Source organism: Elephantulus edwardii, unplaced genomic scaffold, assembly GCF_000299155.1.
Source record: "Elephantulus edwardii isolate Elephantulus edwardi_28Jun2011 unplaced genomic scaffold, EleEdw1.0 scaffold00180, whole genome shotgun sequence".
Taxonomy (NCBI): Eukaryota; Metazoa; Chordata; class Mammalia; order Macroscelidea; family Macroscelididae; genus Elephantulus; species Elephantulus edwardii.
The window spans coordinates 3,622,328-3,649,034 of NW_006399930.1; the positions used below are offsets into that span (position 1 = coordinate 3,622,328).

Consider the following 26,707-nt stretch of genomic DNA (forward strand, 5'->3'; position numbering starts at 1 on the left):
AGGAAAGTGCATCTACACATAAACCTACAGAGGAAAGTGCATCTACACATAAACCTACAGAGGAAAGAGCATCTACATAGAAACCTACAGAAGAAAGTGCATCTATAATAGAAACGTGCTAAAATTTAAATATGTCTAATAAATTAAAAGAAACACTTTTTAAATATAGTGTGTGAGTGCATTTATGAAGATTATACTACTCTTTCCTTTCTCTAAGCACTAAAACAAATTATATTGTTGTTAGGTGCTGCCAAGTCAAGTATGACCCACAGCGACCCTATGAACCCTGTCCTATTCTGTGTTATCCTTACACTTCCTGACACACTAGAAGCCATTGTGACAATCACTGTGTCAGTTCACTTGATGTTGTTATGAGCCGTTGAGTCACCTGTGACTCATAGTGGCCCTATATACAACAGCCCTAAATCCTGCTCTATCCTGTGCCAATCTTAATGTCTCTGATACACCTACCACCCATTATCCCAGTCATTGAATCTCCCCATTTCATCTAGAGTCTTCCTCTCTTGCGCAGTCCCTCCATCCTCCCAAGCATGACGTCCTTCTCCAAGGACTGGTTCTTCCTTGGCAATATGTCTAAAATATGTCAGATGAAGCTTCAGAATCCTTGATTCCAAGGAGCAGCCTGGCTTCACTCTCTCCAGGATGAACTTGTTTCTTCTCCTAGCAGTCCTTGGTATATTCAGTACTCTTCTCTAGCACCACAGCTCAAAGGCATCAATTCTATCATCCCTAGTCAGTGTACAGCTTTCTGATGCATACTAAGTAATTGCAAAGACCATGTCCTGCATCAGGCGCACCTTAGACTCCAGACTGACATCATTGTTCTTCAGTACTTTGGAGGAGGATCTGACAGCTGACTTTACCAATTCATCTTTTAATTTCCTGGCTCGTGGTACCAAGAGTCTTGATTGTAGAGCCAAGCAAATGGAAGCTGTCAACAACCTCAATCTCTTCACCATTCATCATTGATGCTGCCAGTTGGCCTAGTGATAAGAATCTTTGTTTTCTTGATGTTGAGCTTCAATCCGTGTATCAGGCTGCAGTCCTTGACCTTCTGTAGCAGGTACTTCAAGTTCTCCTCAGTTTCAGCAAGGAAGGTTGTATCATCTGCATAACATAGATTGTTGATGAGTCCACCTCCAATCCTGATGCTACATTTCTCCTCATAGAGCCCAGCCTCCTGGATAATCTGTTCTGCATATAGATTGAAAAGATAGGGAGATAGGACACATCCTTGGCACACATCCTTCCCAATTTTGAACCATGCAGTATTTCCTTGCTCTGTTCTGATTAATGCCGCCTGGTCCAAGTATAGGTTTCGCATAAGCACAATCAAGTGTTCTGGGATTCCCATTCTTAGAGTCAGCCACAGTTTAGTGTGATCTACACAGTCAAATGCCATTGCATAATCAATGAAACTCAGACATTCTTCTAGTACTATCTGCTTTTGGCCAAGATCCATCTGACATTAGCTGTAATATACCTAGTACCACAGCCTCTTCTAAACCCAGCCTACATTTCAGGCAGTTCTCTGTTGATGTTTCCCAGTCATTTTTGGATAATCTTCAGTAGATTCTTGCTTACATGTAATATCAATGGCATTGTTCGATAATTTCCACACTCTGTTGGATCACCTTTCTTTGAAATGGAACAACGTATGAAGAAGAAAGGTCCACCTGATATAGTGTCCTTTTTCTTCACCAACCTTCCACCTTTCCAAGCATCATGTCCCCGTCCAAGGAATAGCCTCTCCTAGCAACATGCCTGGTATGTAAAATGAAGTCTAAAGGCTAAGTCTTTCTGGCAGTTCAAATCTACCAGTGGCCCTGAAGAAAAGTAGACAGTGTCTTCTATGGGGCTTAAAGACTCATCAACCCACTAAAAATCCACTATGAGTTGATTCTGACCTGATGGTAATCAGAGTGTGTGACTAGTTGTACAAAATTATTTTTTCCTTCCTTTCTCTTTTGGATTTTAGATTTTTTTTTAAATTAGCTCTTTTATTTTCTCTGCTATCTGAAAGTTAGACAGTGAGTGAAGACGACAGAAGAAGTAATGCCTTTAAATAGTGAGGCTGGTGAAGAATACTGAATATCCCATGCACTGCCAAAAGAACAAGTCTATCTTGAAGGACGTGCAACTAGGGTGCTCCTTAGAGGCAAGAATAGTGGAAATTCATCTCACGTAATTTGGGCATGTTGTCAGAAGTCCTTGGAAAAAGACTTTATGCAGGGAAAGACAGAGGATCAGAAAGTGAGGATGACCCTGAACAAGATGATTTTACAAAGTGACTGGCAATGAGTTCAAGTATGTAAGTGATGGTGCAGGGCAGGGCAAGGTTCAGATCTGCTTCCTTACAGTCAACTCATGGCATATAACATTTCCTTTTCCTCATTTATCTTGCATTTATCCTCTAATCTTTTTCTTGAACTTAATATGTCAAGTCTATTTTAATTTATGAAAGCACTTTCTTCAGTTCTTGTTCATCATATCCCGTTTTAATAGATGCAGTGTATGTGACTCTGAAGACAACAGATAAGAGTTATCATTTTTTTTTTCATTCATTCATTTTTTTAGTCTTTGAATTATCTTTTACCGCTGGTAACAGATTTTTTGGCTTATATTAGTGCTCCATGTCTCAGGCTTTTTTGACTGTTGTCATTTCTGATTGTCAGTGTTGTAGTTGAAAATGTTCATTTAGGCAGGTTGAGTGGCAGTGTGATAAGGGCAAGGTTTGGCTCCACACTGAAAAGGAGTAGATGAATCTGGCCGGGGATTTTCTAAATACTGGAATGAAGAGATCTATATCTTTGGCTACCACTGTCAATACTGGTTGCCCTACTTCTTTCTAGGAAGCTCTTGTCCTCATTTTCTAAATGGTATCACCAATATTTTACCTGGATCAAGATTTTCTGGATTTTTTTTTTAATTCAGGCGCTTCAGAATTTGGAGATGAGTTAAAGAGGGAAGAAGTCAATTTGTTTATACACAGACTTTTAATTGGTCTCTTAATTTTTAGCCCTCTGTCTTCTAGGAGCCCTGGTGATGCAATGGTTGAAACAGTTCAAATCTATACAGTAACTTAAAGATGGAGCAACCTGCTCCTGAAAGGATTTATAATCCTGTAGTAAACCCGATAGGGCAGTTCTGAGTCAGTTGACTAGACTGCATTGAATGTGTCTTCCTTCTATGATCTCTTGAGTTTCTCTAGCCCAACTGGGCACTGTTTGATAGAATTGCCTCCACTTGTATGCTAAGTACTGACATCCTCTATTATTTTATTGTTGTATGTACCATGGAGTCATAACCAACTCCTAGCTGACCCTCCAATGTTTCAGAGGAGGAGGAGATAGCCATTATTTAAACTTTCTACTGATGATTTTCTCTCCATTCCCTAGGTTTGCTGCAGAATCCTACTTTGTTAAATATTTCATTCCTTTAAAAATTGGGAAATCTTAAGAGCTTGCAGAAAAGTTGTTGATTGCCTTTGACTCAAGCATGACTCATAGCGACCTTATGAACAAAAGGCCTGAAACCCTTGTATAACTATCAACATTTATCAAAGTTCATAGATTTTCTGGAGGCATGTTGTTCAAGAAGTAGATGCCACTCCTGCTTCCAAAAAAGTACAGGGAATGATTTAACAAAATTCTTATTTGAATAGCTATTTTTCATAACATTGAGAGGGGGGCACCAAGCACTGTTTGAACATCTAGTGTGTGCTGAATTCTGTATGATAAGTTTTAACTCTGTAAGTACAATTTTGTTGTTGTGTGCCATCAAGTCAGAACTGACTCAGAGCTGGCCCAGCAGGTTTTCAGAGGCCATAAATCACACTGGAAGAAATTGCCCATTCGTCTCCTGTGGAGCAGTTGGTGGATTTGAACTATGTGCTAATGGGATTGCAGTGCAGTTTTTTATCACTAGGCCACCATAGATCCCTCTTAGAAGTACAAGAGGGAACCTTAATTTGCTAACCTTTCCCAAAGGTAAGCCCAAGGCACTTAACCTAGCTCACCAGGGCTCAACTGGAAATTTTTATGTGGAAGGGTGTTGTGAAGACAGCATACAGGATTTGTTGTGTTGGGCCGTACTGAGCATGACAACCCTCACGTGCATGGTGTGGGTATTCTCAGTATTGTTTTCCTGTAGCTGTTCTGAGGTGTAAGCAGCATTTTTTTACAGTTCTTACCTGAACACCAAGCATAAGGCCTGCGAGTCACTTAAAAATATAAAACTAGAGTAGATCCTGTTATTTAAAATTAAGAACGATGGTGTCATTGTCTAGATTTAATCATTGTTAACCTACTTCAGATTATTTTGTTTTTGAATAAATGGTGTTTTCCATTTTACTTCCTTCCTCCTTCCCAAGAAAAAGCGCTATCATGTTCATATTTTCAAGGTGCCTTGATGGCATAGGGGGTTAAGTGTTGGCTGCTAACCAAAATATTGCAGCAGCCCTGGGGAAGAAAGTCCGCTCCTGTTAAGATTTACAGGCTCAGAAACTTGAAGGGGTGATTCCACTCTTTTACAAGGTCACTATGCATCAAGGAAACACTGCAAGGTTTAAAATCAGGAAAAGTGTGCATCAGAGTTGTATCCTTTCTCCATACATATTCAATCTGTATGCTCAGCTAATAATTTGTGAAGTTGGTCTTTGAAGAAGAATGTGGCATCAGGATCGGAGGAATACTAACATCAACCTTATGTTATGCAGATGAGACAACTTGGTTTGGTGAAAGTGAGGAGGACCTGAAATGCTATAGAAGATCAAAGCCTTCAATATGGACTGCATCTTAACATAAAACAAAAGTTCTCACCAGTGGACCAACAGGCAACATAATGATAGGTGGAGAAAGGATTGAAACTGTCAAATTATTTCATCTTACTTGGATCCACACTCAACACCCTTGGTCAGGAAATAAGGAGATGTATTACATGTTATGCATCAGAGAGCTGGACAGTGACTAAGAATGACAGAAGAAGAATCAATGCCTTCGAGCTGCGGTGCTAGAGAAGAGTCTTGAACATATCATGGACTTCCAAGAAAACAAATAGATCTGTTTTGGAGAGGGTGAAACCAAGTTTTTTCCTTGGAGGCTAGGATTTTGAAGCTCTGAATCACATACCCAAAGGCAGGTGGCCAGGAGGGACCAGTCCTTGGAGAAGGACATCATGCTTGGAAGGGTGGAGGGATAGCATAGGAGAGGAAGACACTGGATAAGATGGATTGATACAGTAACTGGGGCAATGCGGGTAGGTTTGTTGGACTCAGTGAGACTGGCTCAGGACAGGGCAGGCTTCAGAGCTGCTGAACCTATGGTCACTATGAGTTGCAGGTCACTCAATGGCACATTGCTAAAAAGCAATGATGTCAGTCTAAAAACTAAGGTGTGCCTGATATAGGCCATGGTCTTTGCAATTACTTGCTATGCATCAAAGAGCTGGACAATGACTAAGGATGGCAGAAGAATCTATGCCTTCGAATTGTAGTGCTGAAAAAAATGTCTTGAATATACAATACCATGGGACTGCCAAGAAAACAAATAGGTCTGTCTTGGTGAGAGTGAAACCAATTTTCTCCTTGGAGGCTAGGATTTTGAAGCTCTGACTCACATACTTAGGGCATGTGTCCAGGAGAGACTGACTGGTCCTTGGAGAAGGACATTATGCCCTGACGGGTAAAGGGAGAGTGCAGGAGAGGAAGATCCCGGATATGCTTGATTGAGTAACTGGGGCAAAGGAGGTAGATGTGCTAGAATCAGTGAGACTGAGGACACTGTAAGCTGAGGACATAGGCGACACAGGGTTGCTATGAGTTGCACACGACTTGGCAGCACAGAACAGCATGATTAATAACAACAGGAAATGACAGAACTGCTTAATGGACAGGTTGTTGTGCAGCCAACCCAATGGCAGGCAGTTTGAAACCACCAGCGGCTCTGCAGGAGAAAGATGGGCAATCTTCTCTAATGCCATTTATAGCCTGTGAATATCCCATGAGCCAGTTTTCACCCAATGGCAATGAATTTGAGGTTTTGTTGGTTTTTTTTTTTAATATAAGATTACCCACATGTGCAAAAAGAATTATAATATAAATTCTTATAGGTAATCCTACAGATCATTAGTACACAAAGGTTGCTGAACTGTCAGCATTTGGGAAAAGGGTAGTTTTCGGAGAATGGTTTGTTCTAAGGCTTTGTAATTTCCATCAAGACAGTCTAAGTAGATAAGATGGCCTATCTCTAATAAGGTTGGGAAATGAGCCTCCTTCAGTCCTGATTTCTTATCAGGGAGACTCCTTCCTTGTTTTGAGTCTAATGAGCACCTCTTTGTTCTGCTTATGTTTGTCGTATCATACAGCACCATCCAACTTTACTACTCTATCTGTTGTCAGTCAGAGGGAACAAGTCTTTCAGCTGTAACAGGAAAGGAGTCTGTGTGCAGACCACCAACCCTGCGTCGGCTGAGGATAGAGTGACCTGCTGGGCACAGTAGGGGTGGGAGAACTGGTGTCCACTATTAAAGGTGATGATCTTGCTTTTTCTCTTCTCTGTGTAAATATTAGGACACACCCCTGGCTTAAACCCTTCCCAAGTCTGAACAATGCACTGTCTCCTTGCTCTGTTCTGACAGCTGCCTCCTGGTCCAAGTATAGGTTTCACATAAGTACAATCAAGTGTTTTGAGATTACCATTCTTCTCAGAGTCAGCCACAGTTTGTTGTTATCCAAACAGTAAAAGGCCTTTGCATAGTCAAAGAAGCAAAAATAGATATTCCTCTGGCACTCTCTGCTTTCAGCCAAGATCCATCTAACATTAGCTGTAATATCCCCTAGTACCACAGCCTCTTCAAAACCCAGCCTGCACATCTGGCAGGTCTCTGTTTATGTCCTGTTCCAGTCATGTTTTGGATAATCTGCAGTAGAATCTTGCTTGCATGTGATATAAATGATATTGTTTGATAATTTCCATACTCTGTTGGGTCACCTTTTCTTTGCAATGAGAACAAATATAGATCTCTTCCAGTCAGTTGGCCAGGTGGTTGTCCTCTAGATATCTTGGGACAACATGGAGAGCGCATCCAGGGCAGCGTCTATGTGTTGAAATATGTCAGTTGGTATGCCGTCAATTCCTGGGGTCTTGTTTTTTTGCCAATTCTTTCAGAGAAGCTTGAACTTCCTTCATCACCACAGGCTCTTGCTCATTCAGTTTCATTAAATTCTTCTGTTTCAGCCTACTGAAACTGAGAAGGACCTGAAGCACTTTGCTGCAGAAGGCCAAAGACTGCAGCCTTATATATGGATTGAAACTCACCATCACGAAAACAAAGATTTGCACTATAGGGCCGATTGGCAAAATCATGAAAAGACAGTGAAGAGATCTGAGATTGTTAACAGCTTTAATTTGCTTGCTTCCATAATTAACATTCTTGGTATCAGCAGTAAATCAAAAGACGAATTGCATTGGGAAATCGGCTGTCAGGGACATCTGAAGAGTACTGAAGAGCATCAGTGTCAGTCTGGAGACTAATGCATGCCAGCTCCAGGCCATAGTTTTCACAATTACTTGCTTTGCATCAGAAAGTTGGACAATGACTTGGGATGATTGAAGGAGAATTGATGTCTTTGGGCTGTGGTGCTGGAGAAGGGTATCGAATATACCGTAGACTGCCAGGAGAACAAACAGGTTCATCCTAGAGAGGGTGAAATAAGGTTCCTCCTTGGAGGCAAGGATTCTTAGGCTTCGTCTGACATACTCTGGTCATTTTGCAAGGACGGAAAAGTCATTATAGAGGGACATCATGCTTGGAAGGGTGGAGGAAGAGCCCAAGAAAAGAACACCCTGGATGAGATGGATTGATTCAGTGACTGGCGCAATGGAAGTAGGTATGTTAGAGACAATAAGGTTGGCACAGAAGAGAGCAGGGTTCAGGGCCGTTGTACACAGGGTCGCTATGAGTCATAAGTGACTCACTAGCACATAACAACATGTAAGTACTGTTCCATCCAGTACTTCTGTGTGCAAGTTGTGTCTTTCTTGAAGACCCTGGACCTTTATCTGGAAAATATTAGGTTCTGTCAAGCCAACTCTGACTCCTAATGACACCATGAACAGATGCGGACCTTGTCCTATCCTCACAATCTCCACTATGCTCAAGCCCATTGGTGCAGTTGCTGTGTCAACCCATTTGGTTAAAGGTCTTTTTCTGATCCTCTACCTTCCTCAGCATGAAGTCTTTTTCCAAGGACTGTCCCCTTCTAACAATATGCCCAAAGCATGTGAAACAAAGTTCGGGAGCTAGAATACCCCTAAGTGTATATTAGCTATAATGTTTAGTTGAAGCACAAGAGTAGGAACATGACATTTTAAAACTATGCATTTGACTTATTTTTATAAAATTGGAACAGAAACTCAGTCCCCTCTCTCCTTTATCACCGACTTTCCTTATTACCACTTTAAGATGCAGCTGATGGCTTGAGCTTACATAGTACACAGCCATCAGTTGGTGATAGATAGTTTAAGTGGGTGACTTTCAAGGAAGGTGGGTATTACCGAGATAGAATGTTGCAGGCAGGGAGAGATGATGAGACTTGAAGTGTAATTGCTCCTCATCTCCTCGGGGGTCAAGTACAGGACGTTTACCAGCCAGCCCATGCTGATTTCTCATCACACAGAATGAATAGCATCTACACAGACATTAGACTTGTACGCGGCAAGATTGCAGATCACCATCCGCAGTTACCACAGCAACAACAACCTATGTATAAACCACTGATTTTCAGAGCTGGTTTAGAAACCATCTGTATCACCTGATTAATTTGTCAAAATAAAGATTCTACCCTTCCATTATGGAATCAGTTTCATGGGGTGCAGTTTGTGGACTTGCACCTTGATAAGTTTCCCAAAAGGGAATCACTGTCCTATTTCTTTTGTTACATGTAGAACTTCTCAGTCATTTGTTTGCTATAATGAATTTTCATTTACCAAAAGCCACATTTTATAGCCAATGTGTAAAGTGAAATATTCACAGTATATTAAATTCAGTTGTGTTTGTAGAACTGGAATAGTGATGTGATCATGTGGTGTGGGTTACTACTGTGAAAGATGCTAGTTCAGTTCTCAAGGGCATCACTTCCTCTAAGGTAGCCGTTCACTTGCCAGCACAAGTACTTCTGATACAGTGTGCTGGGTGACCGTGAACTAAAAAATCCCTGAGCATTGCAGAGAGGAGTGCAAGAGTGAATGATGTTAGAAAAGACACACTGACATAGTGTTTTAGGAATCTACCCAGGAAAAACGGCAATACTGAGGTGGTTAGAGGTATATTTGCTGGCCAGGTGAGTACTCATTCTGGAACACTTAGATTTGTGAAAATACTATAGTAACAGAAAATTTTAAAAAACCTCTCAAAATCCTTTATGAGACCAATTATTTCCTTATTTTTATTATAGGAGTATTTGAAAGCTAAACTAGAAAGGTGAACTCTAATATACAAGTGTTTTTGTTTCACTGTTCTCCTTGGAGGCAAGGATTCTGAAGCTTCATCTGATCCACTTTGGACATCTTGCAAAGAGGGACCAGTCCTTGAGGAAGGACGTCATGCTTGGGAGGGTGGAGGGACAGCACAGGAGAGGAAGACTCTCGATGAGATGGATTGATTCCAGGTGTGTCAGACACAATAAGGTTGGCACATGATAGAGCAGGGCTACAGTACATAGGGTTGCTATGAGTTGCAGGTGACTCAACGGCACATAACAACAACATTCTCCATTCTGTTGGGTTGTTTTAATTATTGTGATCTGGATGAAAATTTGCAGAGAAAATTAGTTTCCCTTTCAATAGTGCATGCATGCTTTGTGACACTGAATGCAATCCTCACAATGTAATAGATTCCCACTTGCTCCTCGTGCTTGCTGTTTCCATTCCTCTTTCTTCATATCCCTTTGTGCTTTCTGAACTTTCTAAACTTTACCTGGGAAAACGTTTCTTTTTGATTCTCTAAGGAATATCTACCTCCTTGGTGTTACTGTTCATCTTGTCGACCTGTCTATAGTGTTTGACTGAAAAGTTGAGCCATGAGACTCTGTTCTAATCTTGAAGGCTGACTATGGGCTGTAGTCTTGGTGGTTGTAGCAGTCTCTCATGAACCTAGTCGTATGATTTCGAATTTTAGTCTACATTTTCTCCCACTCTATCCAAACAAATCAAACTCACTGCTAGTGAGTCAATTTCAGCTCATGATGTGACTTTCCATCAAATTTCTGAGGATGTAAATCTTATGAAAGGAGACTGACTGTCTTTCTCTCACAGAGTGACCGGTGAATTCAAAGCTCTGACCTTTTGGTTAGCAGCCCAGATTGTAAGGCACCATGCTATCAGGCTTCCTTTCAGGGCCTTCTACTGCGATCCTTTAAAGCTGGACATCATCTTGTTCCTCTCGTCTTCGGCTGTGGAGGCTGAGGTTTGAGTGCTTCTATGTGTTGTTGATTCTCTCCACTTTGCTTTGCTTCAGATACACAGAGAGCAATAATCACACCTTAGATGGCTGCTGACAAGTTTTTAAGACTCCAGTTGCTAATTACCAAAGTAAGGTGAAGAGCACTGATTGTCTTTGAGGACTGTGGTATGCCAGTTGACTAATGTGGCCAGTGACAATAGTTATGAGCCTCTAGGCCCAGAAACTCATGCCCTCAAGGTGTTTGGGTATGACTAAGAAATTTTCATAGCAATGGTCTACTATATTTGTTAACACATGTAAACACATGTAGAAATATCCTCTGTCAAACCTGCATATATATTCATGAGTGTGGTGTGTGTCATTTGCCTTCCCACGCCTGTTTAGCTCGTCTGTGTATGTACAGTCTTTCTAAATAGAGAACCATATACTGTTTCGTTATCAGGTGGGTGTGTTTTTTTTATTCCCCCCTTCTTGTTTCCCATTTTTCCTCAACCTCCTTTTTTCTGAGATTTTTCCACTAACTTTGACGTACTGGTTGTCTTATATATATATTTAGAAAATTTCTGATACTCTATTTTCTATGAATACAGATTTTCTGGGAACCCCCAACTTCCTGACTTCACTTTTCCCCTTATTCTTGCCTCCATTTTTTACTTACTCGATCCCTCTAACGGTGACTGCTAACAGTGAGCCAATAGTGAACAGACGGCCTACTATCTAATTCAGCAAATTTCTGAGGAAGTAGGTCACATCCCGGATAGTCCTCTTGTCATCCTGCAGTTGTTTTTTTGAAGCAACCATGCCCTGCATAGCTGAGCATTTCATTCAACTCAGTCATCTGTGGGAAACACTGGATTCCAATTGCCTTTCTCATTCCACGCAGAGCCCACTTTCACTTCAGCTGCCCCTTGCTTTTTATTTAAAACAAAACCAAACATATTTCCTAGATACTTAACCATCCCCAAGAGCTCTGGTGGGTGCAGTGGCTAGGCATTTGGCTGGTAACTGAGGAGTCAGAAGTGTTAAACTACCAGCCTCTCCACTAGAGAAAGATGTAGCAGTGCGCTTTCGTAAACATTCATGGGCTCCTGTAAACATCTATGGGGCAGTTCTACCCTGTCCTGCAGATTTGCTATGAGTTTAAATGGACTTGATGGCAGTGGATTTGGTTTTGGTTAACCTTTGCCAGACTAAACACACAGAGCTGGTCTCACTCATGGGGTAAGAAGTTTCGGAATGCCTGGGTATATTAGTCAGACAGAATCCATCTAACACCAGGAGATCAGAACTAGAAGCCTTGGAAGGTTGATCAGCAGATTAGGAAACAAAACAAAACCAGCTCCAGAGATCCTAGAGGTATTCCAGATTCTCTTAATAGAATTTTAATTAAACTGTCGCTAGTGCAACCTTGGGGAGATACACTGGTCATTATTTTATTTAGATGATGGTGTTTTTAAAGTATTTAACATTTAAAAAAATTTCATCTGTGTACCTTTTGAACTGTGGCTAACTAGAAAAATCTGTATTGTTAGATTTTATTTTGGTGAGAATATATTCAATAAAACATACATTTATTCAACAATTTCAACATATGCAGTTCAGTGCCATTGACTACCTTGTTTAGATCGTCATCATTTCCATCATCTCTACCCATGTTGTTTCATCACCATTAACTTAGACTGGACACCCCCTAAATTTTCCCACTTAAGCTTTACTCAAATGGATGAGATTTAAGTTTTAAAATCCCTGTTTTCTTTTCACATATTTAATAGACATTGTGCTAATGCTTAACATGCATTTAATCACACTGCTATTAACATTTTACTGATGAGGAACTCAAGCTTTAAAGAGATTAAGCATCTTGGTCATCAGATAAACAAAAAAGCCAAATGATCTGTTGTGTTGGCTGTGACTCATGGCAATCCCAGGTGTGTCAGAGTGAATTGTGTTCCAGAGGGCTTTTAATGGCTGGTCTCTCATTAAGTAGATCACCAGGTCTTCTGAGGTGCTTCTGGGTGGACTTGAACTTCCAACCATTTAGTTATCATCTGTGTACTGGCATCACCCGGGAACACAAGACCAGGTAGTGCTCTTCAGATAATGCACTTCATAGCTCAGCTTGTCTTAGAGTACCTTTATTCATTCCCACAGCTGTTCGCTAGAACAGCAGGAAGATACTAAACTAGTCCCCAGTCCTAACATTCTATGACTTTATGGCTATAAGCAACAAACAGGGTTCTGAAGAAGTAGGACTCAGAACAAGGACTCCACTGGCAATTTCTTCTTATAGTCCCAAGGAACACTGTTGAGAGTGACAGCACCTATGAAGGGCGGAGGAACCACTTGTTCATCTCAAGGGTATGAAGAGAAATTTATCTTGGTAGCACAGACAACTTGAACAGGAAGGAGAGTGAGGCCAAGGGGGTGTCCTGAGACCAGAATACTGTTTCTAGGAGTCAAGAATGTTCCCCTTACTATACCCATCTTGCTGTCACAATTGCATTTTTCTGTGTAAACATCTTCTGAGATTCCAATGTGTACTTTGCAAAGAAAAGAGATGCCAGAATAACAAAGAAATATAGTTACAATCAACTAAAAGTAATTTAAGGAGCTCTGGTAGTGTTTTGCAGATAATATTGGACAGTTAATGAAAAAGTTGGCATTTCGAATCCACCAATCACACCCAAGAGAAAATGATGGGCAGTCTCTTCCTGTAAAAAATTAGAGCTTTTAAAAACTTTTTTAGGGCAAAATTACTCACACTGAAAGTTGTAGCAAAAGTGTTGGCACCTTTGTTGGGGATGGGAAATAACTTGAAAGTCAGACTTAAGTGTTTGCCTAATGCAATGTAAAAATTATGTGAAAGTTTTTAAATTTGTGAACTTGTAATTACTGTTTTAATGATTTAGGTTCTTGAGAATGGTTAATTGTATAAAATTGCCACTGCAGCTTTATTTTCAATATGATGTGCCTGTAAATCATGGGTTTTTTCCCCTTTGCAAAAACACACTGTAGATAATTGAATATTTGATTATAGAAAGGTCATTCGTTTCTTGTTATACATGCTACTAGTCTGGTTTTTATTATTTATCAGGTTTATTACTGTTCTTGAAAATAGTTGATGCTATATTATATATAACTTTTCAAATAAAAATTGTGTTAAAAGCTGTAAAAAAAAGTTACAACTTTGGAAACCTGATGAATTTCTGAAATGGCAGTGATAAGTTGGAATCAATTTAAGGGCAATGTTGTTTTTATTTTTGGGGGTAAAGCATTAAACTCAATGAATTTATCTGGTTATAGTGAATGACTGTTCCACAAAATAATTCCCAAGAAGACTTGCTAATACAAGTACACATTAAATATGTAAACTTAATCACAATTGGCTATATATTTGTAAGTGATATAGTTAATCATGGAGAAAGGTTTTGTGGCCCAATCTTGGATTAATTTTAATTCATCACACTGTTGTTAGGTGCTATCGAGTTGAGTTCAACTCATAGTGACCCTATGAACAACCGATAGGAACCCTGCCCTATCCTGCGCCCTCTTCTTGATCTCTGTCATGCGCGCCCTCTTCTTGATCTCTGTCATGCTCAAGCCCTCTGTGGTGGTCACTGGGTCCATCGGTCTGGTGGAGGGTCTTCTCTTTTGCTGACCATCATACTGGAGCACTTTTTATAAAAGAGTCACTCACCTCATGTAAGCCTCACACTAAGGTTGAAAAGTATCCCCATTACATAAACTAAGAAACAAATAAAGGAAGAATTAATTATTCCCTTCCATCCTATTGTTAGACAGTTGAACTTCTGAACTTTAACCTACATTAGGAAATTGATTTAAAATATTACATTTTTATTAAATCTTTATATCTTATAGGGAAGATAGCCAGTCACCTGTCTTCCGTATTTCTTACCATATTTACTGTTAATACTAAGGGTAAGAAGTTTCACTGCCAACTCAAAAGCAGGCAGTTCAAATCTATTAGTTGCTCAAAGGGAGAAAGATAGGCAATCTACTCCCATTCAATTTACAGCCTCTGAAAACTCGCTGAAGGATTAGCAGAGTCAGTTATGACCATGGCAATGACTTACTGATAACAATCCTAGCTTTTTAAAACAAACTGAGATCACAGCATGCTGAATATTAACTCCTCTTTTAAGATCCAGATTAAAAATTTTATTCATTTGAAACAGAAAATCTCTAAATAGAAATTTGTTACAGAGAGAAAAAGTCCATTTTCTAAGTCTGTTTTAAGTTACTGTTAGACAATCCATGATGCAACTGGGGGATAATTGCCTTTCTTAACTTTTAATGACTTACATTTGTTTTAGAATATAATCAACCCATGTATCTCCCAGTTGAATTATTAAAGGCACTAATGGCTAGTTATCATGAGCATACCTAACTTTAAACTAAAAATGACACATATATGTCCAATTTAAAAGCAAAGATTTGAATCTAACAGTTAATGTAATTCACAATACTGCTGACACATGTTTTAAATGACAATAATCTTAAAACGGAATTGAAGGTAGGACATCCCAGTGACCAGTGTACGATTAGCAAATTAGAAAGTAATAAAGTCTGAAGTTTAAGTTTACCCAGCAGGGTGACTCATGCTTCTTTGTCATCCTCCCACGTGGCGATTTGTTCCATGTGAATGCTAGTAACAGGCGTCATACCCTGTTAATGCTAACATGTAGGAGTCAGTTGAGGTAAAAACCCCTATCACGATTAGCATTAACAGCATACAGCCTACAGCCTACAGCCAAACTCCGGCACTGAGGGGATGAGGCACAAAGAGTTTAAACCACAGATTTCCCCTTCCTGGTTTGCGTCACCTGCAAGAAAGACAGAGAAATAATTTTGTATGCACAGGCAGTTATAAATCGGGAGCGAGTGGATATAAATCTGAAAGCAAAAAGAGTCTTTATTTCCTTATTAAATACCAGTACCAGCCGCTGTCGAGTCACCTCTGACTCAATGTGGCCTCACAGATGTTTCAGCAGAACTGGGGGGTCACAAAGTTTTCAGTAACTGTCTGAGAGCAGACTGCCAGGCCCTTTCTTCTGCAGCAACTCGAAGTAAACAAGGCTCCTTTTAACGAAAATCCCAAACCCAATCAAATTTGTTATCACTAAATCAAGTCCTCCTGACTCATGGCCACGCCAAGTGCTACTAAGCAGAACTGCTCCGTCAGGTTTTGTTGGCTGTAATCTTAAGGAAGGCAGATTTCCAGGCCAGTAAATCTAGGAAGAAATTCACTGAAAGAGTTGAGAAATTGGCAATTAAAAGATCTTTAAACACCCCCCTGCAAAACCCTCCTATTTTTAAGATTATGTTTTAAAGCCTTATTGTGTAGTTCTGAGTGGCGTAACACAAATAAATCATCTTCCTTTAAACAAAACCAAAAAAGCCACTTTGGTTCCAAAGTGCTAAAATCAAGGGAGGAACTTGCTATCTGACCCAGTATTATCTTTTCTGATTTATATCTCACCTGAGAGCTAAACAATGTAAGTAAAAGGCCAAAAGAGTAAACACAGTACTTCATGGTTCATGGAAATGAAAATGGCATTAACCTGTTTTATATAGGAGGGTTCTGTCCAGATCCTCATTCTGTAATAAATAGTTGAGGTTTTACTTTTATTCTTCAAGGAAATATGATACAGGTAGCAGAGGTCTTGCCTGCAAATGAATCCATCTTAAAATCCTCTCATTTTTCATTTAGAGACTCCTCTGGGGACAGCATTTCTCAGTGACTTTGGTTTTGATCTCCGTGAAAGAAGCATAACTTAAAGAGTGCTCTGTGTCTTAAACAACTTGCCTTTAGCAACAAGTTGATTGAAAAAAGAAGATGGATTTGGTACTTCCTGTAAGAGTCTGATTTTACTCATGTAAAGTGACATTTCTGCCACAAGCGTCTTTTTGGTTTCAGTGTTACTACTGCAGAACCTAGAAGTTAGAGTACCATTCAAGTGTGTGGTCTCCGTCAGCACAAGAGGGGAATCACCTTTTCTTTTATTTAATAATGAAACCAGCTAGATGTGAAAATGTGATTAAGTTCAAAAGAAATGTATGAAGTTAAAAATTCCCCAAAGAATATATTTTGACAGGGTAGAATATCATAGTTTGGAAATTTCCAAACCAAGGAAACAGATCATTCTTACTGACAGTATTTTTCTTTTCTTTTTTAAAAAAACCCCGTTTTCTGAGATGAATTAGTTTTGTGATGAAAATTTGAAATTAAATGGTGTCAGTTCAGGATTTTAGTTCAGTTTAACGAGTTCAGTCAAAAAAAGACTGTACAGTCCTTACTTTTTGTTCTACGCTCTATCCTTACCACAATGACATGGACATACTAATTGCTTGGAGGTTAGGCTTTTGAAGCTCTGTCTCACATGCTTTGGGCATGGAGCCAGGAGAGACTGATCCTTGGAGAAGGACATCATGCTTGGAAGGGTGGAGGACAGCGCAGGAAAGGAAGACCTCAGATGAGATGGATTAATACAGTGACTGGGGCCATGGGGGCTGGTGTATTGGAGTCAGTGAGACTGACTCAGGATAGGGCAGGCTTCAGAGCTGTTGTACATAGGGTCGCTATGGATTGCAGGCAACTTGATGACACATATCAACAACAACAACAAAAACAATAATAACAAATTTTCTATGTTATCTTTCTCTTCACCTAGCCAATACAAAAGCACCAGCTGAATCCACCAGCTGCTCCATGGGAGAGAGCTGGGCAGCCTCTTCCTATTCAATTTACAGCCTCTGAAAACCCACTGTAAGGTCAATTATAAGTTGGTTCTGACTCAATAGCTATGAATTTTTAGTGAATCAAAGAGATATGTCTATTTAGTGTTTAAGTGGAATTGTTTGATTATTCTAGTAGTAAATTCTATGCCTGTTCTTTAAAGACAATACTTAGGCAAAACATTAAAATAAATCTATTTAGTATATAGTAGTAAGATTTTTTCCTTGTATCCTTTTTTTAAAAATACCAATGAATTACTCTGTTGAGTATGAACAAAAGTGGCAAGCATTTTTCATAATGTGCTGCACACTGCATTAAAGATTCGAACAGTATTATTTTATTGGCTCATATGTTAAAGGTGTATTGAAATAAGAGGCATCACACAATTCCCCTTTTGTTCTCAATGCTCAAACAGAAATTTGTCCTATTTCTTAGGGATAATGAATTTCCTAAGTCTATAATGAATAATGATAACAATTCAGAGAACTGAGAAGTCTGTCTAAATATACTACAGTCTTAAGTCTCATTGATAGCACAATGATCTATGGAAAACCATCAACACCACTAAACAAAAAAAAATAAAAGAAACTATCACAGAATAGTTTTTCAAATATATAGTCAGTTGACTTTCAGTTATTAGAATGACTGAGAATGTCTTCCATCCATCAATGCTGAAGCCATGCTCACTCTCAAGATTTGGGATTGGGCTTCCGACAGGATGACCACCCAACCATACGATGGCTCTCCATGTCTGAGTGGGAATTAGTGATCACAGAAAACACAGGCTAGCCTATCAGCAAGAGCACTGGCAGAGGGTCATGTCATGAGGTAATGAGTGAAGTGGCTCTTTCTGGACTCATTACAGCCTCTCAGCTTGTAGAGTGGTAGAAGAAGAATTATCCACAATTACAGACCCTGCAGTCAGTATGGATAATCACATGACAAGAACGTGACAGACACAATCAGCAAAGTATCATTCAAGAGAAATTTATATTGTCTCTACTGGGGTCATAATGAGGGAGGGCATTTCTGCATATAAACACCAAACCTGTTCACTCCACAGCACATGGATGCACATAATATAACATACTCATTTTCAGTGCAAGTTTCACTCCTGCACAACTCTTCAGTAGCTAAAATTAGAGTCAAAGTTCAGTTGAGGTTATTATTGTTTGAGTATCAAAGCATTTATTTATTACTTCTGAGAATCAGAACCATTCATTCCTACCTTAGATAAAAGTCTACCAAGAGACAGTATATGCTGTATACAACATACATCATAATGTCGATATCTTTCCTTATATGGCGGGCAGTGAAAACTAAACTCAAAGAAGTATTCCAAGAATCTTTCCTTAAATTGTGCGTTTCTAAAGGATATGATTAGGGATTGAAGGGGGGGAAGCATATGCTTCCTAATATATCTTACATGATTGATTTGGCAGGAAAGGTATGTATTTAAGGAAAGCATATCTTTAAGAACAGAAGATGGCCTAGTTTGCCACTTTTGTTTACAAATACGTTATTCCCTTCTACAAGAACATATATTTTTCTGTATTTTCCTTTTTAAAATACTAATTGCTTAATATTTTCAGAATAAAGAATAGCATATCAGAATTTGTGTTTAAAAGTCACAAATGATTATTTTTCATAAACAAAACCATCATCTGACTGTCCTGAATTTATTCATCCTAGTCTACAGAAATAGCCAGCAGTTATTAATTTGTTAAGAGTCTTAGTGGTACAGTGCTTATATACTCAGCTGTTAAGTAAAAGGTCAGAGGTTTGAATACACCTTACTCTCTAGTTGTTGTTTTTGTTGTTAGGTGCCAGCAAGTCGAGTATGACTCATAGTGACTTTATGAACAAAAGATCTGAACCCTGTTCTATCCTGCACCATTGGCTTCTATAAAGATTTACAGCCTTGGCAATCCTATGGATCAGCTCTATTCTGTCCTAAATACTAGTTATCAATGTATTGTATCAATCTCTATTGATAGGCTAGATGCCACAGAAAGCTAGAAATACAAATTCTAGCTCTCAAACTATTTCAATAGGTAGAATATAGCTACACTTTAAGAATGAAAAATATTTAGATAGTTTCTTGTAAATATTTTCCCATTTCTATTCAACTTTCTCATGTACCAGAGAGCTTTGGTGGCATTGTGCTTCTAATCCAAAGGCATGTCTGGTAGTTAGAATCCACTAGCAGCTTTAAAGGAAAAACATGGGCAATCTCCTTTCATGTGATTTAAAGTCTCAGAAACCCAATGAAGAGATCATGTGTTGCTAAGAAGAATCATACCCCCTGGTTTTGCAGTGGCTGTGATCTTCCGGAAGCTGTTTACCAGTTCTGGGCGAATCTTCAAAACCAACCTTTTCGTTAGTAGCTGAGGGCTTAGCAATTGGAGCCAGAAGGGGCTCTTTTTATTACAACACCTTGTTATTATTTTAAGTGCTTCTTATTACAGTGCATAGATCAGAGACTGGGCCTTCCCTTGTGCTTGATTATAGATGGCACTCGATAAATGCTTTGAATCAATACATGAGATATGTATTTGAAAGCCTTTTCCATTTGAATGGCTGGCTTGGATCTGACATTGGATAATTTCAATAAGATTTAACCAATATGGAAATTAGTGTAGTAAGAGCTTATATATATGTGGAAAGATACTCATGAGGCCATTGATGTTCTGAAGTTGTAATGAACTCTGTCTCACATATTTTGGGCATGTTGTAAGGAGAGATTAGTCCTTAGAAAAAGACATCATGCTTGGCAAGGTGAAGGGTCAAAGAAAAAAAGACCATCAACAAGATGGATTCACATAGTGACTGGACAAAGGACTGGTGCGTGTACTAGAGATAAGGAGGATGGCACAGGACGGGGCAGGTTTCAGATCTGTTATTCACTGCTATGCACAGTCATGGAGCCACAGTCAATTCCATGTCATATAACAACAACAGTGGACCCTCTTAGAGAACACCAGCCTTGGATCTCAGTCTGAGGGGACTACTGGAAATAACCATATAGATCCGTAGGGAAAGAAAAGACTTTGCTTCTATCTTGTTTTATAACACACTTGGATGACATAAGCCTATGGTTTGGATGTTGGGTCTGTACATAGACACGGGGCGGGGTGGGGGGGAGAGACAGGAGATGGGAAAGAGAGAAACAAAAGCAGTGTGGTGAGTGAATACAATCAGGGAAACTAAGGGAAAAGAGAAGGTGTGTTCATTAATCTGTTTTTTGTCTTTAGTTTTTTAACTTGCCTGGGACCCACTCCTGATTTCACCAGCTTTAATAGCTGTGTGGACTTTGACAAGTTAATAAACTTCTTTAAGTCTCAGTTGCATCCATGAAAATGGAGATAGAAGGATCACTGTGAAGATGAAATAGTATAATGAATTAAAACCATTACCTTTCAGGCTTATGATCAATATCAGGGCTCACCTGAGGACCTCAGTCATTTATATTTGCTGAGTACCTGGTCAGTCTATCATTTCTATCACACACTGGCTCTTGACATTTTAACAGTACAAGATACATTTGCTATTATACAATTTAGTCATATAAATTAGAGGTTATCTAACATGCTCAAACAAAATTAAAAGAATTCTTTAATTTATGGGGAAACACCTCCCCTTTTGCCTTTGGGTCGATTCTGATATATCTCTCTAGGACAGAGGACTACTCTATGCTAGGGCTTCCTGGGCTGCACTCTTCACAGAGGCATGCTGCCACATCATTCTTTCATGGAGCTGCTTGTGGATTAGAACTGCCAAGCTCTCCGTTAGCAGCTGAGAGTTCATTTAACCACTGATCAACCAGGTCTTCTTTAGTGTATGCTACTTTCTACATTAAGTAACTCCTAAAGGCCCACCAAAACATTCTCATGGAAGAGCATACATTTTGCTAAGACAATAGGAATCCAATATTTGTATATAGAATTCTCTCAGTTATGGAGTGATGACAGGAACACCATCGTACAACGCTGTACGCCACGGTTTTTCATTCTGCAAACATCAGCTTCACAATTTCATTCATTCAGTCATTTACTGTTCTTCATTCATCTTTCCTTCCAACAGTGCTTTTACCCTGTGTTCCCATGGGTGGGTTATTCTTTTTCAGAATTAGCACAAATATCCACAATCTACCTTAACTCACAGCACTTGACTGATGTTAAGCTCCTTATTCTGGCGAGTCCATGTGCCTTTGGGAAGCCAGTGTTTTTCCACAACACTGCCCACTTTGGGGCTGTACATGTGCCTGCTGAACTGCTCAGACACAAGATGTGCTAATTTTGCTGTGGTGGTTTTGTTTGAGGGCTTAGATAGTTTAAGCCCAGACACTGACAGATGAATATAGTGTAAGTGCTTTATGGCAGGTGAGAATTCTATAGCAGGAATCAAATTAGAAGAGTTGCCTTTTCTTAAGACTAAGATAAAAGGAATACATAATAAGAAGATACAGGCAGCAAGAGGTGGGATTAAAAAGAGGTTCTTTGAAAAGTGTTAACATCTTTCTTTGAGAAAAAGTATTTCACAATTTTCTCATTGTCCAATTTCAGGGAGTGAATGGCAGTTTTGAATGCAGTAAGACTAAAAAAAACCTCTCAAAACCAAACACACTGCCTTGGAGTAGACTAACTGATAGTCACTAGGTATTAAGACTAGATTGGAGCAAACAAATAGCACCAGCAGCAACCACAACTAAAGAATACAGTCTATGAACATTTAAATTTACTCCCATAGGTACTCGGATTCTCTTTGGTCACTGCTTGCTGTTGGCTACCCTCGTGTTGGCCTTAACTGTATGACAGAGTACACTATTTCACTAAATCCAGTTGTGTGTCAGCCTTACCTATGCAAGTGAGTTGGAGAGTCACACTGAAATAAAAGTTTATGGGAATTTAAGAATGATTCAGTCCAAGTTTAAGCGTTTCAACAGTTTCAGGGACTTTAGGAATGATTCAGTCTCAACTACCCATTTCAGAGATGAGACAAATGAGGCACAGGGATTTGCAGAGTGGGCACTAGAAACTTGCCCTGATTCTCAAAACTTATTCTTTCCACAAACACAAGCAAACCCTCTTCACTGTAGAATTAGGCACTAACATCAAGACAAGGAAACCATTATAATTAATGGCTTCAGCTGAGCAACAGCCAGGTTCTCATCAGAAATGTAGTCAATGACTATGGTGATCGGTCATTCTCGACTATTCAGTTTTATTAGCTCTGAGGACAAGCATTATGGATGAAGGCACAGCCGCCAAGAGTGCCACATCAAAGGTTCAGGAAAACCTGGAGCCTGCCAACAGTGAATGCAAAATTATGAGAATTTCTAGGAAAAGAATTCAGAACTTCCCTTAGATTCCCAGAGTGGCAGGAAAAAGGGGATCAGAACTGTTACTAAACATGAAAAAGAAAACTTTATTTAAATTGAATGGTAAATCATCATGATGATATAAAGTAGTTGAAAAGCCTTTTTTAAAAGCTAAGAAAGAGGCTCTTTTGGGCTGGAGTTTTTGACTCACAGAATATGGACTTAATGAGAGATGAGGAAAATACGAAAGATACTCATTTCCCACAAATGCACATGGAAAGTAAAGACTGGTTAAACGTATGGCACATTCCAATTACATCAAGTTTATATGCTACTGTAATTGAAATGATAGCAAATTGCATAGAAGTGTACTGCTAGCTTTTGGTCTAACCGAAGAACTCCGAGCGAAGGGCTCTGCCGATCTAGGTTGCCTTCGCTTTGCCAGCATCTAACATGGTGTCTGGCACCGGCAGGCTATGACCATGGCCTTCTCATAAAGAGAACATTGCATTTTGGGGATCTGAAAAGGCCCATAATTTATAAATCACTTTACAATTGATGAATCAGGTCAAATGGGTAGAAGCGTGTACAAACACCTACCACTGTTCTGCTGTGAAGTGGCTACAGAACTCAAACAATGCTAATGTTTCTCTTTCTTGTTATGTGTGGTTAGGAAGCCTGCTCCTGTGGCCAGGATAAGGTGACCTCGTTGAGTGAGGTTAACTTGGTCAGTTCAAACTAGCAGAAAGCAGTCCACGGAACAGAAGTAAAACTGAATGTGCTCTGGTCCGATAAAGATGCATTTATGGACCTACCAACACCCTATGTTGTTGTGTTGTGTACCGCTGAGTCGGAATCCACCCTAAGCTGACTCTCTAGTGAGTTTTCAGAGGTAGTTAATTGATCGCACAGAAGGAGAATGTCCATCCTTCTCCCGCAGAGCAGCTGGTAGATTCAAACCTCATGCCTTTGGGATTGCAGCGCAGCTTCTTGCCATCTGGCCACCAGAGCTCTCTATAGGTGCTTCAAAGCAGGCTGGGGAATTGTGCATTTCATTAACTTACACATGGGGTCCCGGTGAGTTCTAGGTTAAATGGACAGCAGCTAACAGCAACAACAATACAGGAACCCTTGTGGTATAGAACATTATGTGTTGGATAAGCCAGTTGAAGCGATCAGCGTCTCTGAGGATAGATGACTGGGTACACTGCAATTTATCCGGCCAGAAACCCTGTGGAAGACCACTGTGAGTTGGAACTGACTTGAATGCAGTGGCTTTCTAATTTTTTTTCTTTTTAAACAAACAACAACAACAACAGTGGCTTTATCAAAGATGATACAAAGTCTTTAAGCCACACGATACACATCGGTAAAACTGGGTAACACCACTTGCTAATTTTATCATTGTGACTAGCAGACTAGATAATACACAGGAAACTGTTTTGAAAATTTTATAGCTTGCATTACCCTTTACACAGGTAAGCAGTTTTCTAGACTAGAAAACAATTTTTCTTCTTCTCAAAGATCAATCTGTGATTATTAAAATTTGGCTGCCCTAGTCATCTAGAGTACACAGTATGTTGGGGAAAAAACAAAAACAAACCAAAAAAACCCAGCCCAAACTGTTGCCATTGAGATCATTCTGACTCACAGCCATCCCATGAGTGACAGAGTAGAATTGCTCCATTGGGCATTCTTGGCTGTAATCTTTATAGAAGCAGTTTGCCAGGCCTTTCTTCTGCTGAGCAGCTGGCTCAGTTTGAACAGCTAAATTAGCAATTGATTGCAAACCACTTGTACCACTATAAAGCCATATAAGAGATGTTCTACTTCAGAGAGAGAAATGCAAACGACAGCATAGCTTTGAAATACCTACATATAAGAACTACACAGAAAATACCTCTCCATTTGACCTTATTTACTTGACATAAAAAATAAACGAAATTGTTAGCATCATTGGAAAACCATTGAGTCCTACAAACACACAGTCCTGGATATGCTGTGTGCTGTTAGAGAATTAACTTCAACTCTCTGAACTTTAGATCTCGCCTTTTTTTTTAAAAGCATAGATTGAATCTTTCCTATGTCAAAATCAGCTATCAAATTCAGTAATTCCAGGTTATATTTTATTTGTAATAAATAGTCCAACATCCCTGCTTGACATATAGGTATCTTGGGAGTGTTAAACTGGGAGACTTAAGACCCAGAGAGGTTTTGCAAGAATAAAGAAAGGCAGTCAGTGCGCTCAAGAACAAGCTGGGCACAGAGAGAAAGAGTGAGAGAAAAAAAAAATCCAGAAACGCACTGAATATTTTTGAGCGATTCTCCCTTGTACTAAAAGCAGATGTATTTAAAATATTATCATTCCAAGTTAACCCTGCCCCCTTCAACTTATGACCTTTCGGTTTGCAGCCAAACATGTAACGCGCTAGGAGACTGTTGTACTCCATTCTTTAGGGTCCACTAAGAGTCTAAATCGACTAGGTGGCAATGGGTTTGGCCCTTACGTGTCTATTTGTAATCACCACTTCTCTGGCTACTCCAAAAAAGTAAACCAGTCCCGGGCTAAACCACAGGTACCATATTCTACAAACTAAGCAAACTTTGCTAAGACTGACTTTCCTCCCCCCACCCTTCTCCCACCCCACCCAGTCTGAGCAACTTCTTGACCCGGGAGGGTGCCACCCTCCAAGGCCTGGCAGGCGCACGTGGGGCCGGCCGGGCGCACCGAGCCACGTGTCCGCCGCCCCCGCCCTCGTCCCGGGGCCGCAGGGCGCCTTCCAACCCCGGCCCCGCCGCGTCCCCGCCGCCGCGCAGGAGAGGGCGGAGAGAGGGAAGAGCAAAGCCGGGCATACCTGCGGGGCCCAGAGCGGCCTCCTTCTTCCCGCGCTCCTTTGTTGAGCGCGCGGCGCCGTCTCCTCCCTGCCGAGGCCGCCCGCGCTCCGAGGTGGCCGCCGCGCTGCGCCCGGGCTCGGCGGCGCACAGGAAGCCCGCGCCTGCGAACGCGCGACCCTTTTATAACCCACTTGTGACTCATAACCGATCAGACGCCTTTGCTGTAAAACCCCCCGCCTCGCCCCCCTCCTGCGGGTTCTTGGAACCTACGGCTTGAAAAACTTTTTTCTTTTTAAAGGAAAAGTCGAAAAAGCCCAGCGCCCCAGGATTGGTGTTTTCCCCCCTTTCCCGTTCTCATGGGTCATTCTCGGTGTGTGTGTGGTGTATTTTTTTTCTTCTTGTTCTTGACAGGCTACGTACTTTCCTGCCCCAACTCGGCAAGGCTCGGGCTCCAACCTTTGTTCTTAATTAAAAAGGAAACGCATTCAAATGATGGCCCAGATGCATCTCCGCTGCATTCGGTCCACTGGAGGGGAAGTTGTGACATTTTGCAAGTGGAGTGTCTTTACTCTGTCCTTACAGCCGAGCGAAGACCTTTACTCTTCAAAATAACCTGCGGGAGGCAAGCAGACCCGGTTAAGAGGAAGAATTGACCCCCCAAGCAACCCCTCCTTAAACACTTTACCCCCTCACCTTTGCTTAGCGCTTGGGTATATTTAAATCTTGCCTATTACCCAGATGTTTACTATGAGAAAAGTAGGGTGGTGGGGCATGCAGTGAGGTTGATTCCAGCTCTTGGTGATCTTTGTAGCACTGAGTGGAACTGCCTCATAGGGTAGGGCTAAGAAGCTGAATCTTTATGGGTATAGACCTCCGGCTCTTTTCTACCTCGGAAAAGCTGGTAGGTTCCACTGTGGGCCCATTAATAGCCTAACGCTTAACCATTGAATCACCAGGGCCTCCTTAGATCTGTCCTGAATCTTTTGAAATTTTGGACTCAATCAACACCCTTTTATAGCCTCATCCTAAAGAATATTCTAGAAACTTTTTTTGAGGGTAAGTAATAATGATAGATTTATTAGAAAGTTACAACCCCAAAGGGATGGACCTTCCTCCTTGAAAGGAGATGAGGAGAAAAGGCCCAGAAACATATTTTTAATGTCATTTTTGGCTTTATCAACTCTGTCCTTTCCTCACTCTTAAAATAATTTCTGTCTGTAGCAGGTCATTTGATACCCTGAGTGGAAATGTTCAGCATTTCTGTCATGTGTCTTGGTTTAGTAAACTTTCACACTAAAATGTGAAAAAAAATG

At 40.3% G+C, this 26,707-nt stretch overlaps 1 protein-coding gene across 1 annotated transcript in view; it reads left to right on the top strand.

Annotated features, from left to right (window-relative positions):
* The window catches only part of MRPL39 (mitochondrial ribosomal protein L39), a 50,498-nt gene extending 24,827 nt beyond the window's left edge, over nt 1-25,671 (top strand). The window contains exons 10-11 of the mRNA XM_006896042.1: nt 25,017-25,135; nt 25,237-25,671. Coding sequence (XP_006896104.1) covers nt 25,017-25,135; nt 25,237-25,671 — 554 coding nt within the window. The remainder of the gene's footprint in view (nt 1-25,016; nt 25,136-25,236) is intronic.
* The last annotated feature ends 1,036 nt before the right edge of the window (nt 25,672-26,707 follow it).